This window comes from Melanotaenia boesemani, chromosome 10 (genome assembly GCF_017639745.1).
Source record: "Melanotaenia boesemani isolate fMelBoe1 chromosome 10, fMelBoe1.pri, whole genome shotgun sequence".
Lineage (NCBI taxonomy): Eukaryota > Metazoa > Chordata > Actinopteri > Atheriniformes > Melanotaeniidae > Melanotaenia > Melanotaenia boesemani.
In genome coordinates this window covers 25,459,034-25,478,238 of record NC_055691.1, presented here as the reverse complement: position 1 = coordinate 25,478,238, position 19,205 = coordinate 25,459,034, and the positions used below count along the sequence as shown (strand labels likewise).

Genomic DNA, 19,205 nt, shown 5'->3' with positions numbered 1-19,205 from the left:
AGGATGGTCTTTGATCAATAGGCGGAGTCATACCCTGAGTCTACGGCTTGTTTTCTTCACATGTGATGTTTTCCCGCTGGTGACTTCCTCGCTTTTATTGGCTGCATCCCAAATGCTCGGCTGCCAGCTGGCACCTAAAATGAAGTTAGTCATGTTTTTTTTTTTTTTTTCATTTACTTACGAATAACACATTTGTCTGTGCTGCTGGTTTCTCTTGCCTGTACGCCTTTCTCTGCGTTTCAAACAATCATTCGGGAACTGAAGTCATTAGACCGAATTTTACTCCTCAGACACCGACAAGACAAGCCAGCTTAAAAGAAAAGCTATTTTCCAGCATTTGTTCGTGCGTTGCTTAAGGCATCAATGCCTGATGAACTAATCGTTCTCCTGATGCACTTTTACGATCACGTGAACAACACACTTGTGAATGGTTTTCCTTTGTCTCGTAGACAGATAAGGCACAGTGCAGTCCTCTGACATAGCAGGTACAGTGCTGTAGAATAGGTGCATTCCCTCACAGAAAAGTGAAACCTTCATTTAACATTATAAATGGAGACTGTATTCTAAAGGGAAAAGGAGATAGAGGCACAGGTTTATTCCTATGGCAAACTCAGCTGTGAAAATGCATCTGTAAAGCTCTGTTTGCTCTTTTGTTGACCTCATCCAAATGTAGTTAATGGTTGACTTTAGGCGACCAAAGTTAAAAAGAGATTTACCATGACTGCAAGCAGTGCTTTATCTGTTGTCACTAATCATGACCCACATTTCACCTCTCCTGTTTGTCCATGAGCCTTGCAAATGCAGCATGATAATTTCTCTGTCTGCTATCTTTAGTAAACTTAACGTATTGTTTCAATTACCACCCTGCCTGGTACTTACTTAAATTAGTGAGTTCTATAATATGGTTGTAAATTCTTCCACTCTTGCTTGATTGAACCTCTGAATGAGTCAATTTATTATTATACTTGCATCATGCCTGTCCCTCTTCACCTATGAACCACAGTCTAATTTATGTGTCCTATGGGGGCTGCTACAGTTTAGTCTAGACAAGTTGGTGGCTTCCATAAGTCCCAGTGGCCCTGCAGAGAGACAGAGAGATACCTGTCATTTGGGGGTTTGACGGATAAGGTAGGGGTTCTTTTTCCCCTATGAATCCCCCCCTATTTCCTGTTACCATGGCATTAAAGCTTGAGGGTAACTAACACAGGGCACTGGGGAACAAATCATCAAACATACAAGGCAAAAGTTATGTATGAAACGCATCTAGTGCACTTGATTGTGAGGCGGAAGCTGCAGGGAGTTTTACGAAAAGATCAGAATTGCATAACAGACATGTTAATGTTGCCAAATTTCCGAATGATTACACAGATTGAAGAGACTGAATACTTTCATTGGTATGTTGTTATCTGTTACCTGTTACATCAGAGTTTACAGATGATCACTGGTTAAATGTCCTGTGCAAGTTTCTGTAAATTTCCATATTTAATATTAATCCGGAACATTTTAAAAGCTAAAGAAAATATGTAAAGACAGGTTTGTCCTAGACAGAGAGACGGAACCACAGTATGGTAATGAATCCATAAAAAGGAGAGAGCCCAAAATCAAAAGTTTAATTTGTGTTGCTGTTTTAATTTCAAATCTGCACCAAATGTCAGTTAAATACACCAGATAAATAAAAACATGGCACAAGCAGAAAATGCACTACAGTACATTGATTTCTGTTTGTCCCTGTGTGAATCCAGGCGTTTACTACTTTTAAACATCTCACACCCAGTAAACAGAGCCGTGGTGACATAGGGAGCAAAGCAGGTGATCTCTCAGGATGCAGTTCCTGATGAAACACCCTAACATTCCCAGAGGCAAGAGACTGCATGATTAGCCTGGAGACTAAACTGAGTTGCATCAGACACACAGACTGCATATGTTCCTATCAACACATAATTTACCTACAAAGCAGCCGTAACACATTGAAATGCTCTTTTTAGTATTACAACATTAATTCTCCAAAATTTCTGACACTGTTTAAAATATAAATTCTAATCTTTTATTCCAGATAAAACATAAACAACATATGAGATGTTGATACTTGATGGCAGCAAAACATCTGACAAAGGTGGAACGGGTGCAACAAAAGACTGGAAAAGTAATTGGCACAAATAAGGAGCACTTCAGAAAGGCAAAGTCTCTTAGATGTGAGATGGGCAGAGGTTTACTGTGTCCGGTGGACTAAAAATTAGAGGGACCATCCAGCCTTTTATCAGCAGACAGTTCAAAATCTTGCATCTCTAATGGTACTGGGTTAGATTGGTGTCTATGCCACAGGCCTTCCATACTTCAGCAAGACAGTGCTAAACCACAAGTTCAACCATTTCAACAGCTAAACTGACTTGCCTGCAGTCCAGAACTTTTGCCAACAGACTAACATTTAGAACATTGTGAAATAAAACAGAAAAATCCAGCAACAAAGGCCCAGGACTGTTAACAACTATAATCCTGCATCGAGATAGAATTGGACATTTTATTCTTAAAACTCCAGGAAATAGTCTCTGCACTTCCCAGATGTTTACAGATGGTTGTTAAAAGAAGAGGGGTTGTTATACAATGGTCAACTTAACCTTTTTTTTTTAGAATTGGGGTTCTATTTTATTATTTATTTATTTTTTGCTAAATTATGTACCTTTATTGCAGCAGTTAACTCCTAAAATAAGATTAGATCATTCACTGCTACACTCAGGTGCAACATCATGTTAGATTTAATCTAAATTAGATTGTCTTCTGTTGGCTGCACTGAGCATGAATAAAAAAAAAGCAACTCAAAAAAACAAGTGAAATGTTATCTGTAAATCTTCAAAATGACCTTACATTTCATCCTTTTCCAAAACCACAAAATGCAACAAACAACTAGATGAGCTTGAAGTGCATGCGGAACATGCGAGTGTGGACTGCTGTAGAACAATACATCTTTAAAGTGAATTAACTTTAAACTACAGTCCTATGCATGCTTTGCAAATTTTAAAACTTTGCTGTGTAAATACTCTTATGCCTTAAGTAAATCTAAATTTTGCAACGTTAGACATTAAATTAGTTATATCTTAAGAACTGGTGCACTACAGTCAGTGTCTTGTAGACTTCATGTATAGTCAAGATATTCTCCGATAAAGGTGTGCAAAAGAAAATCAGACACAAACTTGTGTCAAATTTTAATAAAACTTTTGCATGCACAGAGGCACAGAGATTCATCAGAGCCCACTACACCATTTTTTAATAGGTCTATACAGCAAAGATAACAAATACCTTGTTCCAGTTCATATGCATGAGACAAAACCCTAAGCTCAATGAATTTGAGACTTATGATAGTCTTATCAGTTTTTTTTATCTTAGGAAATAAGCTTTTAACCTTTGTAGATGAGTAATACATTGTATACGAAAAATATAAAGTACAAATATGTCATTTTACCCTACAGGATGTACTATAGTTGCTGAGAAAAATAGTATGCTTTGTTTTGAAAAGTTTACCTTAGATTGTCTCAGCTCACATTATTTTAAGTTAGTACATTTAGTCTCTTAGCTGTAAGAACATAGCGTTCATACCTTTTGGTGCACCTGCAGGTGTAAACTCCAATGTTCTGTCAAGGCCACACAGACACTCCCCTTGTCACCATATGGTTGATGTCATGTTTTTCTGGTCTTATTAAAGAATCACACAGCAGCCAATAGCAGCAAGACAGGTTATGGCTCAGGGAAGGATGCCTCTCATTTCAGGAGCCATTCACATGGCTCCATGTGCTGCAACCTCGACAGCTCAACAGTAACAATGCCTTCTGGTTATTTGCTAAGCAAATTTCACCCCCCTGCACTGGATTTGGTGAGAACTAACATACACAGAGATTAAAGGAAAAAAAAGAATATACTTTATATACAATATATATATATATATATATATATATATATATATATATATATATATATATATATATATATATATAGTAAAGGATAGGTTCTTGTTGACAATAAAAAAATAAGTATAACTGCTGTGGGATTAAGCACATGTTCACAATTTGATACCAAGCAAGCAAATAATATAAATAATTCAAAAATATTGTGCGACATCAGTAAAGTTTGTTTTCTACTGAGAAATAATAAATGAAAGAAAAAAATTAAGTAGTTTACAGTAACAATACACAGTGTAAAAGAGTAATTCAATTACTTCAAAACCTTTACTGACATGATACCTCCGTTTCCACAGGCTATAAAGTATAAGGACAAAAAAAAAAACAAAAAAAAAAACAAACTGAAAAGCAGTCCTGTAGCTTGAATCCTGTTTTTCATGACGACTTAAGGAGAGAAAAGGTATTGAGTTAAATCCAAATTTGCATTTGGTGGCAGTTCATGCAAATAAAGAAAGAACTAATAAAGTTTTGGAAAACATTAACATAGTAGACTGGTTAGAGAGAGAGCAGATTCAAGAGAGATATTCAAACTATTCTACATTATTTGTCAAACATAGGGCAGACAGTGTGGTGGTGGGACTGTGGCTGTCAATGACAGATAAAAAGCCAAAACATACCACAAAAGTAATCCAAAAGTTTATAATGGCAAAGAACTGGAATGTCCTTAGATGGCAGATTGTGTCTCCTGATCTCAGCCCAGCTGAGTGTGCTTCCACTTACTGAAGACAAAACTGAAGGAAGAATTAGTCACACACATGCAGCAACTGAAGGCAGCTGCAGTAAAGCATCTCAAAAAAGCAAACTTGGGTGAAGTCTGTAGGTGCAAGGATGGAGGCAGTCAGTGGCTGCAAAGGATTTCCATGCATGTAATTATATTTATCTTTATATTTATAAATGTTTTAGTGTGTACAGTTAAAGCTTGTAAAATGTAGGGGCTGTGTGAAAAAGCTCATGGATAAGATCACAGCAGTATTTTGTGATCTATAAGGTTTACATGACTTCTTGAGTAAAAGGCACATTGTCTGAAATGGTCTGTTTAAGCTCCTTCTCTTTGTGGCCTTCCTCCTAAAAAGCCCACTGCTCTGGTCTCTCTCAGCTCAGGAGGTCGTTGTTGGTAAAAATGAAGGGAACACAATAGAAGTATAGAATTATTTCACTGAAGAAAAGTGGCGAAAAGAAGAATAAATGATGACGAATGAATAAATTCTCCACTTTGTGTTCTTTTTTTAAAGTTAATTTGTGTTTTCAATCCAGAAAACGGCATCTTCTAAACATTCCACTGCACCACTAACCAAACTCTTCCCAGCCACTCTGACAAGTTTCATTTGATGTTGTGCTAAACCAAGTGCAAGTGGTGCAAAATGCATGTGCGGTACATGGGGATGTTAGATGGCTTAAAAGGGTGAAAAGGCTGGATTGCTATAAAAGCTTGTTGGAAGGTTCAGAAGCAGTGTTTTCTGTGGGAGAAAATAACCCCCTGTGGTGGGAACTTTTGGCTAAAAGTAGAAGAAAAACACAGAAAGCACAATAAAAAGCAGAATACAGCCTCTTTAATGGCTTTGAGGTAATGAAGAGAATTTACATTATTATCATATCTAAATACTCTGTTTCAGATTCGTAGTGTTGAGGAACCAAGTTGAACTTACACAAAAGCCTTTTTACTCTGGCTGTCTGGTTTCATTTGTCTTTATCTTGTCTGACTTCTCTGGAAACATTCCAGACTGGTTCATCTCACTTTCTTAGGAAATGGAGGATTTTTACAGAAACAAACATGACTTATAATAATGTGATCCTGGTGACCTTTGTTACATTGGTCATTTAAGAAAAAGAAAAAGAAACAGTTATAATTAATCTATTTAAAATTACAAGATGTTATGAAAACTTGACGTGATTGTATTACGAAGAAAATAAGAATTGTGTCTTCACCAGTAACTAATGTTAACCTCATTACATAGTTTTATGTCATGCTTTAGTAGTAAAAACCACCTGTCAAAGTGCTTTGTGTTAAAAGTGAAAGACCAGAGCAGTTTGCCTTTTATAGTAAGTACGTAAAAGAAGAACTTAGTCCATTGGAACCAATGATGGATTAAGAAACTAATACTAGTTGAATTATACTGCCTTTACTTAACTTCATCTCATTGCCTCAATGAGAATTCTGTACTATGTAGTTCTTTTCTACTTTCTATTTATTTATTCAATAAATATATTTGACTCCTAATCAAATATTTTGTTAATGAATGTTGTCACCAAAAGAATTATGTCGCTTTAATTAAAAACAGTTATAAAAAAGCTCATTATTGAAGTACAATAATTGGATATCAACACCTCTTTGACTATATGTGATATATTTTTGTACAGTATTGGGGTTTTTAGCTGTTCTATGAAAGATATACCTAAGATAACAGAATTTGCTTGACACAGCAACTGAATGAGATATAAACCAGGGTTTAGTCATTTATCTGGTTTAAGAAGACAGCACCGTACCATCAGGCCATCGGGCTACTATTTTTGCAATAAACTACTCACCAGAGGACTCTGCACACATAACAGGTCCGTTGCTACATAAACACTGCAGTTCTGCAGCACTTGTCTCTTTATCACTCACACCCACGACTTGTGCAATACATTTTCTTCTTCTTTTACTCTATTAAAGATTTTACACTATCTTTACGGTGTAAACACTGGATAAGACAGTAATTTCCCTTGTCATCTTTGTACTACAGTAATGTAGATATATTCTTATGTCCTCCTATATTAGTGTGCTTTAATTGCTGAGTTGACTGGTTCTTCATAGTACTATTGACCCCCTTTTTATCTCTTATTATCTCTGTACAAAGCTGGTGTGCTGTGGGGTCAGTGTCTTCTTAATATTTCTTCTGCATGTTTTTTTTTTTACATCATAAAACAAAGAGGTTTAAGTCTGATTATGACTTTTAGGGGACATTATCTCATAACCATCTACTGCACTTGTGGCTGAGAAAGGTAGTAGGGCATGCTTTGTTTTGTAAAATTCCCCCCTTAGACTGTTTCACATAACTTTTGAGGGAAAACTGTTTAAAGTCATAAATGTTCACCCCGACTTGTGACAACAGTGTTCATTCAAATTAAGTGCACCTGCAAGCTGTAAACTCCACAGTTCTGTCAAGCCCCGGCTGACGCTCCTTCTCATCAGTTTACAGTTGATGTCATGTTCCTCTGGTCACGTTAACAGAGTCGAACTGCAGCCAATAGCAGCAGGACAGGTGATGGCTCAGGAAAAGGGTGCCTCTCGCTTAGTGAGCTATTTGTATGGCTCCATGTGCTGCAACCTTGACAGTTCAACAGTAACAATGCCCCCTGGTTATTTGCAAAGCAAATGTACTTTGGCTTCACTGGATTTGGTGAGAACATGATAAACCAAGATTAAGTATAATTATCTGGACAGCAGAGAAAAAAAACAAGCACAGCCCAGTGTCTCTCCAGTAATGTGGAATAAAGATTGTACCTATATGATAGAATTGGTGTTATAGAAGAAAATAAGCCATTATGTCCTAATCTTATAAAAACAGGCAGTCTGAAATGGTATGTGATTTTACTTTTCCACTATGCTCCTTAAATACTTCACAGAAAAACAGCCAGTAAGACTACCACCTACAGCATGCAGTTCTTAGTTTATTACAGGAAGGACAGATGTTACGGTCTGCTTCTCCTCAGTGATGTAAACAAATCATCGCCTGGTCCGATTTGCCATTCTCTAGCTTGTCTGCTCAGGACACACTGCAGACCAGTACATATCTCTTTATAGGGAGATGGAAGGTTTTCACAGCAGTAAACATGTCTAACGCTAATGTGATCTCTGGGGTTCCTCCCTGCTGACCTTTGACCCTTAAAGTGGTGCCTGAAAATATTTGGAGGACTAAAAAGGACATACTCAAGCCATTTTAAAACAAAAGGTTAAAATTTTCTTCAAAAATATGATACAATCTTGTCTGAACAAGTGGGACAAGATGGAGTTTCTGCCAACTGCTAAAGGTTTCTGAGAAATCCAAACATCAGCTATCAGATTCATGAATCTCTGCTGTAAGACCTGATGACTAGTTTTTTAAATTGTAATATAGTGCAATATGTGTGGTTTGACTGCAATGATAATTTTGTCTCAGGTGGGTGAAATTCCCTAAATGACGTTTCACTGCTAATAAAACTTATTTCATAATGATTTACAAAACAAAATAAGCATTTTGCATTTTGCTTTAAACAAAATAAATCAAATACATAAAATGTTTGAAACTTTTTCTTTGATACTGCCACCGTTTATTCAATTCCATCATTAAAGACACAAAAGTAAATAAATCATGTCTAGCAGCTTAGATTTTACAATCACATTTAGCAGACAATGATATAATTATACTAAAAAAATGAAATTATAAACAACAGAAATACACAGTCACAGGTAAATAAAACTGGGAGAATAATTTGACCTGAATACTGTTATGTAGCCACGATAACTTTAAACAGCTAAAACTTGTATCCTTCAGGCTGATAAGACTACAGACTTTGCAGTTTGAACCAAAACATGTTAGGAGTCACATGTCAGGCAAAAGTGCCCTGCCCTATCAAGAGTCCAAACTGAAGATGTCTGTCCAACCCTATAAAATCCTAAAAAAAGAAAGAAGAAGGAAAGCAACTTTAAGTGTGCTACAAGCGTAGTACTTTTTACATGCAAATGTGAAGGCAAGCCATTGTGCTTTATTTTCTACTGGCTTTTGGTGTCAGATCGTGCTGTGCGATGATGTTCATGCTTTCTGTGATGACTCATCTGGTTTTTGAAGATATTGTTTGACAACACTGACAATAGTTGATACCTCTGCCATGGCACCTTTACCTACAGCAAAGTAAGGAAAAAATTGTTATAATAAATGCTATATGAAGGTAAAAAAAAACAAGTGTCAGGAAACAACAAAAAAGGAACAAAATAAATCCACACATACATTAATATATATGTTTTAATGTAATCACGTTCATAAAAAAGGCACTCTTCCTTGAATAAGTGTCCTTGAACCTTTGATAGCCCATCTTGTGATGCACCCAGGTGTAGGAAGAGAGACAGATGTGCAGCCAAACAGAGAGAATTTGACATGTGAAAAGAAAAGTAGAAAGTGTGATGCTAACAGGCTGGGCCAATTAAAAATGATTTGTATCCAAACCACACAGTGCTGAGGGGAGGGTGGGTGGGGGTGGGGATTGACCTATACAAAGCAGACACTGGAAACTCAAAAAAATGGTTTCATTTTTGTACTATTTGTCTTTTTTTTAAGCTTTATTAAAAAGACCTTGGACAAGATCCCTCAGACTTTTCTGATTTTCCAAAATTCATCTAAAATTCTTTGCAGACAATTCTTAGTATGATTAGAAACTGCAGCCTAAATGTAGCTTGAATGCAAAGTTTTCCATTTTCTTTCTTTCATTACCACAAAACTAAACACTTCTTGAAACAACTTTGAAGTCAAAACTTTCCAGCATGCAGCATTTATAAGATTTTTGTTAATGAATCATTACCACATTATTTGCAGGAAATACATGCAAGTATTTACACTCTATTCTTCAGGAAAAAAAATCTCAGCCTACTTTAAGTTGGTTTGCCCTCTAAAAAACTTCAGGAAAGACATACTATTAAAAAAGGGGGAAAAAATTAATTAACTGGTATTTCATACTGAATCATAAATTCTTCATCAAGCGCTTCGTCAAAACACCACTGTGATGTAAAAAGTAGTTTACAAAGGCGAGTATTACCCTGGATATAAAAGTTCAGTGTGTAATATCATTGATGAAAAGCTTTGCAGAACATTCTCCTAAATTCAATATTTTCTGGGACATTAATCCTCTATCACACTTTGCATAGCAGCTGTCGAGTTGTTAAAAACCAGATTACTTTGTTTGGGTTCTAAATAGACAGTCAGTGGATGTCATCAGCTAAAAACCTAACCTACAGTACCCACTGGGTCAAACAACTTTAAAACCTGTTGGAATTAGAGGCAAGTAAAAAGGCAAATACAGGCAGGGTTCATGTGACCCTGCCCTCTGAAGTAAAACTGTGCAAGTATGTATATTCTATATCTGTCCAACAATACATTTAGTAACAACCAGACCTCACCATTCTTGAGTGAGAATGGATTAGAAGCAAAAATCAAGAGTAAGGAAAGTGCAAGAAATGCAAAACATTGTGCTGGATGGGTCTGGAAAAGTGATTCTTTGCACAAAGGTTTGCGGATTAGTACCTTCCAATGTTCGCTCCTTTCTATTTATAAACATATGTGGCTAAACGAACAAAGGCAAGTTGTGGAAAGTGGATGTCAATGCATAGGAAGGTGTACGAAAATGCACACTGATGAGCTGACAAATCAAAACTTAACTGCCTGTTGGGTTCTTAAGAATCTAAAGGCTGAAATATGTTGCAAGGTAAGTAATCTGACATCTCATCTAAGCCGAATTTAAAACAAAAGTATTGACATTCTGACCATCTAAGTTAAAGCGATGGATACTAGTGGGATTGTCTGGCTACACTCAGCCCTTGTGGTTTGGCCACACTTATACACAAATAGTTACTAAAGTAAAACAGAATACAATACTGAGTGAAATGTTAAAACAAAACCAAACGTTGCATGAAGTGGGCTTGTTTATTGCTTTGAAATTTAAAAGACTTACTCCCCCTGCTTTGGTATGAAGGGGTGTCAGACAATCAGTAAAGCACTTTAAAACACACTGGGTCACACAGGCACAGGGCCTTGTGAAGTGAGCTTACAAAACATGTTTCTATCAGGTAACTTGCTACAATATATCAAGCATTATTTGAGGACATAATCTTACAAAGTGCAGTGAGTAGGTTGATGTGACCTCCCACACTGTTGGCATTTACCATTTCCTTTGATTCATGCCCTCCTTTGCTCTGTGGTGATGTTTGTTCTGAAACTGGGGCCACTTTGTCAGGAAGTGCTCATTTTCAGCACAGCATAAACTGTAAGTCTTGAAATAACTATTTTGTTTCAAAAGATTGAAGACTTAATGTGTGAACTGAGACACTTTCCAGGCCTCCTGTGTTATTGAATGTGAAATGGTGACACTCATATCCCACTCATTCCTGTTATTTAGAAAGTGGCGGTGGTGTTTTCCAGTCACTTCCTTAAAAAAAAAAAAAAAAAGACAGTGCTAAGTGGGGGTCACCTTTAGTACACTATTTATTTGCTTTAAGATGATAATGTTGACCTACACCAGGGACCACCAACTCCAGACCTCCTGGGCCACTGTCTTGCAGGTTTTAGATGTTTCCCTCTAAATTAAATGGTTCACCAACAGCTTGTTAAGTTTTGCACAAACTTCTTAATAACCCAGTATTTTGATTCAGGTGTGCTGCAGCAGGGAAATGTCTAAAACCTGCAGGACATTGACCCAAGAGGTTCAAGAGTGGTGATCACCTGATCTAAGTTAATTCTGCAGCTAGCAGCCACTGAGAGTCAAAGAATAATTTAGTTTTACTTGTTTTTACCAAAGTTACACCAAGTTGATAAAATTCATGTCAGAAGAAAAAATACTATGGACATTATTGACAGCTAAAAAGCATTTTTATTTTTGTTTATTTTGTCATTTTATATAATATTTATGTGCCACTCTTAACTTGTATGCAAACATGCTTTTTAGCTTTTGACTGTATTCACAGGCAAAATCAGCAGATCTGCAGGTATTTATTAAAACCATCTTCAATCTAGAACAAATTTCGCTCACAAGAAGTTGGCAAGAGAAATGTTCTCATGATCTCCTCTAACCTGCCAGCCTCACATTAACACCAAAATATTCAGCAACAAGCATGCAAGTCATGACATGAATTATAACAAATTACACAATTCTATGGCATTTCTGTGATGCATATCTAAATAACTTGAATACTTTTGCAATGAAAGCGAAACTATGAAATCCAGATGAATTCCTATTTACTCAACAGGTCTAGGAAAGAAATATTGACATCCCTTAATAATAATTACACATATCTAAATTACTGGGTATATTCAATGTCCACTATTGTCTGGACTCAATAGAACAGCTGACAAGTTATTCAGATTATCTAAATGTTAAAAATACACATAGAACAGTTTGGTATAACATTCAGTCTGGACTAGAGGAGCTGAGAAATATGTGATGAAATAAGACAGAAAAAATTTGTCAAGACCAACTGATTCCAAACAGCCTGATGTTCATGTGACCAAAGCTGCTAGTATACAGTAATTATAAAATGTAAGGTCCACTAAACCAAAGTGGACCTCACTGGATGTGACTCAAGACGATAATTGAAGCCAGATTCAGAGAGTGAGCTGTGGCACAGTGGGAAGAAAATCAACAAAAACTTCAAAACACACACAGCACAAACTCAACACCAATAGCAACATAATTATGGTAGGTTGGACCACACAGTAGGCTCTTTTCTAAATGGAGATTTAGTAATCATTCAATGCTTCAATGCACCCACAAGCAGCCAGCAAAGCAGCCCCACAGCATGTCAGAGCCTTCAACATGTGTACCTTTAGGTAAAGTATTATTTCCTCAAAGGTTTTACAACATCTGAACATTAAAAAGCGCACAGTTGAGTTTAATTTTATTTCTAGCAAAAGGGCTCCCATTATTATGATCAGCAAGTCTTTTGTGCCTTTTTTTTACTTTTTGTTGAATTCAAAGTTGTTGTTTTTTTTTTTTTTATAATTAAATGACAAATTAACCCACCTTCATCTCCACAAACTAGCTTCTTAGCAATGCAGGGGATTTCCACATATCCAAACTCTTTCAGTCTGGATACCTGCTGGGATGTAATGGGATGCAGCCACATTGCCGTATTCATAGCTGGGCAGAAGAGGAGAGGTCGGCTGGTATCCCAGGCTCTTACTACACATGTCTGAAAAGGATAAAATCTTATCAAGCTGGAAATAACTTCAGGGAAATTGTTTGACACAACTTTCTTGGTAGTAATAATATAGAGAATAATTTCATATCCTCACCAGAAGATTGTCACAAATACCAGAAGCAATCTTTCCAAGAGTATTGGCATCAAGGGGGGCAATGACCAAAAGGTCCGCCCAGCGTCTTAGCTCAATGTGTAGCACAGGGTCAGATCTCTGTTTCCAAAGCTAAACAAAAGACAGGACATTTGGCAAACAAGTGAAGCACTTATTTCTTAACTTCCTCTCTATGATGCATGATACCAATATTTCACCATCTTTTCTGAATCTCCTCTGTCTCAAAATTATTGGAAATAACTTTAAACCTTTCAAGCAATTTATTGACAACTCATGTCACACTTTAATTAATTCAATACTATTTTAATTAAGGAATTTTTTTATATATTTAACTTTGAAAGCATGAAAGAACATGTAGACAATATAGAAATATTACATAGGTCACATGTATTAACAAAAATAACAAAAAAGTAGATATAACACACCTTTAAGAAACCAAGTTAATGGTGGCTATAAAAGAATATTTGAGGCAAGCTGGTTATTACCTCCCATTCATCCTTGTCACTGTAGATTTTCACTGAGACCTCGGCTGGATTGTAGAAGTGTTTGGCATGCTCTGTAGTGACTACTCTTACATCAACCTGAGGCACAAAAACAATTTAAATTCTGAAAAAGAAAGATATCTGCAAATGGTTGTACAACTCTCACTAAATATTGTCTTTATTTTAATATAACAGCATGTACTTTTTACTAAAGTAATGGGATTTTCTTTATTAACAGCTATCACCTCTGAAACCCCGCTATAGTCATTTCATATATTTACATATTCATTAGTGAAGTTGGAGTTATTTCACTTATCATTTTATTTAATCCTATTTAGCAATGTTAGATTGAGCAGCTGACTCAAATATGTAAAATACTGTTAAAAGATCTACTGTTTCATTTAAAAAATATTTTACAACATTCAGTGTTACTGTCATTTAATAACATTTTCATAAGAAATAAAATATTTAATTAGAACAATAACCCTCTTTGATGTCTGAAAAATAGTACAGATCCAAATGAAGGTGTCATGGTCTTGGTTCAGTCCAGTTTTTGGTGTCCACAGTCACACTAACACTGATATTAATACAACCTCCAAAACAGAACAAGTTGACGGTATGGAAAATGACATACAGTATGAACCCAAGGAACTTCCGGTTATGTCTCATGAACTTAATAACATTTGTATATGTCCATCCATTTTTGCAATTCAGGTGATAAACACACCCATGATCTCCAATCCCTCAGATGGCACTGCAACAATAATCATCATTCAGTAATAGCTGATTTAACCACAAAAATGCATTCTACAAACAGCACCTTGACTGGATGTGGTGTTGACTTCTCTGAGCTCAGATGTATCTGAGACGGATCATTACACAGGGGAAATGTGTACTGGAATAAATGGACAGTGTGTGCTGAACAAAGGATGAAAAGCACCATAATGTGATCACATGGGACTGTATTAGAGTGTTTGACAAAGCCTCTTTGCCTATATGTGATGACAACATTCACACAAAAGCGAATGACATCTTTTTAGGGACATCCATATAACGCAAAACCACATTTTCTTTAGTCGAAGAAAAGGATATTGGTGCAGGACTGGCTTGTCTGCATTCCTGATTTCCTCCAGTAAATATTGTGTGAAAATTTTTAAAAGAAAAACTGTGACAACAACCCTGTGCTGTTGTACACCTTAAGATGTGCTTGCATGAAGAATCACACACTTGATATTCTTCACTGCTTCCATCAGCGATGCCAGAACATCTTTAATTGTTGTGAGGATGGCAACATTACAAAATGCTAAAATCTTTACTGTTTCAACTTTCATAGTCAAGACTAACATGTATTGTGTATACTATCTGCACTTAAACAGAAAACTTGTTTTTGTTTGTTTATTTTATTAACATTTCCACATTGCCCTGCATTTTTCTGATTTGGGGTTATACTTTTCTTACCTTGAGTTTAATGGTGTTTTAATAACAGCAAGAACTCTATACGGTTTGGTATATATGTGCATGTTATCTGCCAGTTAATATTGGAATGCATTGAGACATAGCCTCTTCTTCCTGCTTAGTAGCACATTTCTTTCAGTGCCTTTCTTTAGCGTATTGCAAAACTATTCCTCAGTAACCCTTGCACTCGTTTTTAAGACCTACTCTCCTTCCTGTCCTTTACGCTTTCACTTCCCCATTTTTGTTTTCATACGGAAGGCTGTGCAAGTTATGAAATATAATTAGCTGGTTAAACAAATTCAGACCCGTTTAGCTAAATCAAACTGCAATCTGATCAGTCTAATCCAGAAAACATAGCTTCAAGTTTATTTCATTTCAATTAAATGGGGCTGCATATTGTGTAAAAGTGAGGCTATACACGCTACAGTTAAGAGGAACAAGAGGGCGTTTGTGGGTGTGAGGGTTATATTTGATAACAAAATATCAGATAACAGGAACTGCAATAAGTTTCTCCCCCCCTCCCTTTTTTTTTTTTTTTTTTTTACACATAGCTGCGAAAAAGCTCACCCCATGGAGCTGAAGAAGCTGGGAAACCAAAGTAGGCAGTTTCAAAGCTGCGACACTTCCTGTTACACCAACAAGAACCCGAAATGTCCCGGAACATGTTAAAAAATCACTTTTTAGAAATGAAACGCAGTCGTCTGTCTGCATATTAGCATAGTACAAATTATGATTAACAAGCTGCCGTGATGCCGATTCGTTTCCACTTCCGTAAATATTCACAACGAGCCAATCAGAGAAGAGCATATTCGATCGGGTCTTCTTCGCTTACGAGCACGTCGCTACGCTGACAGATTGCGGGCGCGCGCGTCCGCGGAATATTCTGGGTATTGGCTGAAGGCTTCGGGGAAGCTAGCATGTAGCTAGTCAACTTCATTGATTAATCTCACAATCCAGTCTTTTTTAAAACAAGCTCTGTAAAATTTTTAGCAATGACACTGACTCCTCTTGTTTATTGGGCTCAACGCCATGAAGAAATTTACCTGCGAGTAGAGCTGACAGATGCTCAGGTGAGTGTTAGGGGTTTTCCTTCCTGCCTTTTCGAGCTGCCAGAGCTTTATTTCATGCCTTCGAGGTTAAATATCAATGCATATTAGGGCTGTACGTCTATTTTAAAGTTAGCTGTGCAGTTGGAAGATAAACGTAAAGATCATTTTAGGTTAATTAATATTTCCAAAGCTCTGTGTCAATATCTGTAAGGAAAGGTTTGACCCAACCAAACCTGTTTATTTGTCTAGGGAATTAGTGGTATCAGGGTTTAAAGAAAACGTGTGTGTTTGTGTTCAGTCGGTCACACGTACATGCCCTCTGGCACAATGGGAGGGAACGTAGCTATGTTAGGTCACCCTGCACGCGGGGTTTTATCGAAAGTTTTAGGAAAAGGAGTTAATGTAAAACTGTGAAATTCCTAATTTCCCTAAGAGTTTCTTCAAGGAAGAAAATAAATCTGGTAAATACATCTTACCTTTTATTACGGATTAAAGTGAGCCCATCTTGTTTTAGGTCTGATTAATTAGTCCTGTAATAGTGCTATGTGCATAACACAGGAAATGGCACTTAAGCTCTCTTTTAATAAGAGATATGCTCATCATCTGCCTGTCTTTCTTTATGCAGAAAATTGATGTCCAAGTGCATGAGAACGTCCTTCAGTTCAGAGGTGAGATATATTCTTTTATTTTTATGTACATTTTTATATTAATGCAGCCTAAAAAAGGGATGAAATGTGACTTTTTTCTATCTTGTGTGTAGCCCAGGGGCATGGTGCAAAAGGACAAAATGAATACGAGTTCAACTTGGAGTTTCTTTTACCAGTTAAGTCAGAGGTATGTATTAATTTTAAATTCCTCCTGTTTTCTCATTTATACCTCTGTTTTCCTGTGTTCATTAAATGAACCTGCATGCCCAGGTGAGCCACAAATCAACACAGCGGCAGGTAAATGTCATAGTGAGAAAAGAAAAGCGAGGCTGGTGGGAAAGGCTGACTGTACAGGAGCGTAAGCCAGTGTTTCTGGCACCAGACTTTGACCGCTGGCTAGATGAGTCAGATGCTGAGATGGAGATCCGTGAAAAGGTGAGACTAAATAAGTGTTTTTCCATCAGTGACACCTTTCCTTGCAATCACTCTGCTTTTTACAGCTTTGTTAAATAACTTTCAGAAGTTTCAAAGTTCACAAAATGCCACTATTGTTAAAAAATAATTGTATAAAATGAATACTATTGACATCAAAGGCAAGGGACTAGCACTTTTGAATTTTTTTCTTTGTTAAGGAGGAGAGAAGGAACAGGCCAAGAGCTCTCAGGCATAAAGAAGATGGTAAGTGTAAATAATTTTCATGGCAGCACATACTCTATCAGGTGGTTTCAAAATGTTTTGCATATTCAGTTATTACAGGAAATTGTAAACATTGCATGGTTTTTTCTATTCAGCTGTCTCATGCTTCTTTGAAATGCTTTTAGGGTTCGTCAGCCTGAAAACTGCCTTTTTGTTCATTTATAACTTGGTGCAGTTTCTTGGATTTTCATGGATCTTTGTTAACATGACCGTTCGGCTCTTTATTTTTGGCAAAGGTAAGAAATATTCCACTGTAGTTTGCTACAAGTTTCATGATGATTTTTGGCTTTGGTTATAAATATAACAAAAAGCCTGTAAAGACGACTCATCTCTGAAACCTATTTCAGATTCTCTGTACGACACATTTCACACAATATCAGACGTGATGTTCTTCTGCCAGATCCTGGCATCCGTTGAGGTCCTGAATGCTGCTTTTGGGGTAGTCCGTACAGGTGTCATCCCCACTGTTATACAGGTATAAAAGGTTGCTTCATGTTTTAGAATATATTTGTTGTGCAGAAACTAATTTAGGTCTTTATTTGTAGGTCATTGGAAGGAATTTTATCCTCTTCATCATTTTTGGAAGTTTAGAGGAAATGCACCATAGACCAGTTGTGTTTTTTGTCTTCTATCTGTGGAGCGCTATTGAGATTTTTCGGTAAGTATCTGTCCATAATCAGTAGTGATGTCAATAGATTGTTTTTGTATCTAAATTCTATTTTGCAAATAAAATCTTATACATCTTGTGAACTGTTTCCTTTTTTTAATTAAACATTGGTACCCACAGGCCATTTAGACAACACTGAGGATGTATTGTTCTGGAAGCAGATGTGAGTTAGTTGATTAGAATTACATCTGCTCTGCCTAAAGCCAACATGGTGCTGCAATTTCAGGTATCCATTTTACATGCTGGGCTGTTTCAATACAGAGTGGAAAACCCTCACTTGGCTGCGCTACACAGTCTGGATACCCCTGTATCCATTAGGTGTTTTAGCTGAAGGTGAGCTTGTTTATTTCTCTCTGAATGAAATGTATTTCTATACATTCACTTGTCATTAACATCTTCATCTTAAATAGCTGTTGCAGTGATACAGTCCATTCCCATTTTTGATGAAACCAAACTCTTCAGCATTCTACTGCCGAAAGCCATTGGTACCTCCATCAACTTCTCCTATATCCTCTACATCTATCTTGTCCTCATGTTTTTAGGTAGGTCACCAGAAAACAACTTGTCTTGACATGTATCATCTGTTTCTATTTTAGTGACAATATCAGTCTTGTTCCTTTTCCCATCTTCAGGGCTTGTGACCAACTTCCGCCACCTTTACAAGCAGAGGAAGAGGCGCTACCGCACCAAGAAGAGAAAAGCAAATTAAGACTCATCAACAACATTCCTCAAACACCTCTGCTGCCTGCTTTTCTCTTAACACCCTACTCCAGCCGTTTCAATTCAGTTTTATTATGCTTTCTTTTCCAAAGCCAGTTTCCTGTCAACTCATTTATAATTAAAATGAAGTCTCACCAGATAACACAGTATTTCATCACCGCATACTAGTTATTAAGTACTGATAAACATCAGATGATATTGCTGAAGAAATGTCAAAAGCCACAGTACTTAACATCCTGTGTTAAACCTTTTCTCTCATCTTTTTTTTTTAATGTTGTATTTTGACTGACTGCACTATTGCAAGCACTGATGAGACACTGCTGTAATTTATAAATAACTGGTATATAAATGACATAACAACAGTAGCCCCAACAAACAGTTATTTCTGAACAATTCCACAAAACTCAGGGAAATGTATACTGGTGTCTGATAGAATATAAAGTATTATGTGCTCCTTATGCCCACTAATAAAAATAATGTTGGTGTCTTCTCACGGTTTTATTA

General features: G+C 36.7%; 2 protein-coding genes across 2 annotated transcripts; one reads left to right on the top strand and one right to left on the bottom strand.

Moving 5' to 3' along the window:
- Positions 1 to 8,222: 8,222 nt before the first annotated feature.
- Positions 8,223 to 15,688, bottom strand: ppcdc (phosphopantothenoylcysteine decarboxylase). The gene is made up of 5 exons (XM_041996837.1): positions 15,490 to 15,688; positions 13,471 to 13,566; positions 12,968 to 13,096; positions 12,696 to 12,864; positions 8,223 to 8,811 (listed from the first exon to the last, which is right to left on the bottom strand). The coding sequence occupies exons 1-5, from the start codon at positions 15,631 to 15,633 to the stop codon at positions 8,723 to 8,725; spliced, it is 627 nt and encodes a 208-aa protein (XP_041852771.1). The 5' UTR covers positions 15,634 to 15,688; the 3' UTR covers positions 8,223 to 8,722.
- Positions 15,689 to 15,785: 97 nt separating this feature from the next.
- hacd3 (3-hydroxyacyl-CoA dehydratase 3) lies at positions 15,786 to 19,191 on the top strand. Its single transcript, XM_041996836.1, has 11 exons — positions 15,786 to 15,992; positions 16,597 to 16,639; positions 16,732 to 16,805; positions 16,889 to 17,053; positions 17,251 to 17,296; positions 17,440 to 17,550; positions 17,662 to 17,789; positions 17,860 to 17,972; positions 18,208 to 18,314; positions 18,392 to 18,523; positions 18,614 to 19,191. Exons 1-11 carry the CDS (start codon positions 15,915 to 15,917, stop codon positions 18,688 to 18,690), a joined length of 1,074 nt encoding a protein of 357 aa, XP_041852770.1. The 5' UTR covers positions 15,786 to 15,914; the 3' UTR covers positions 18,691 to 19,191.
- Positions 19,192 to 19,205: the final 14 nt, after the last annotated feature.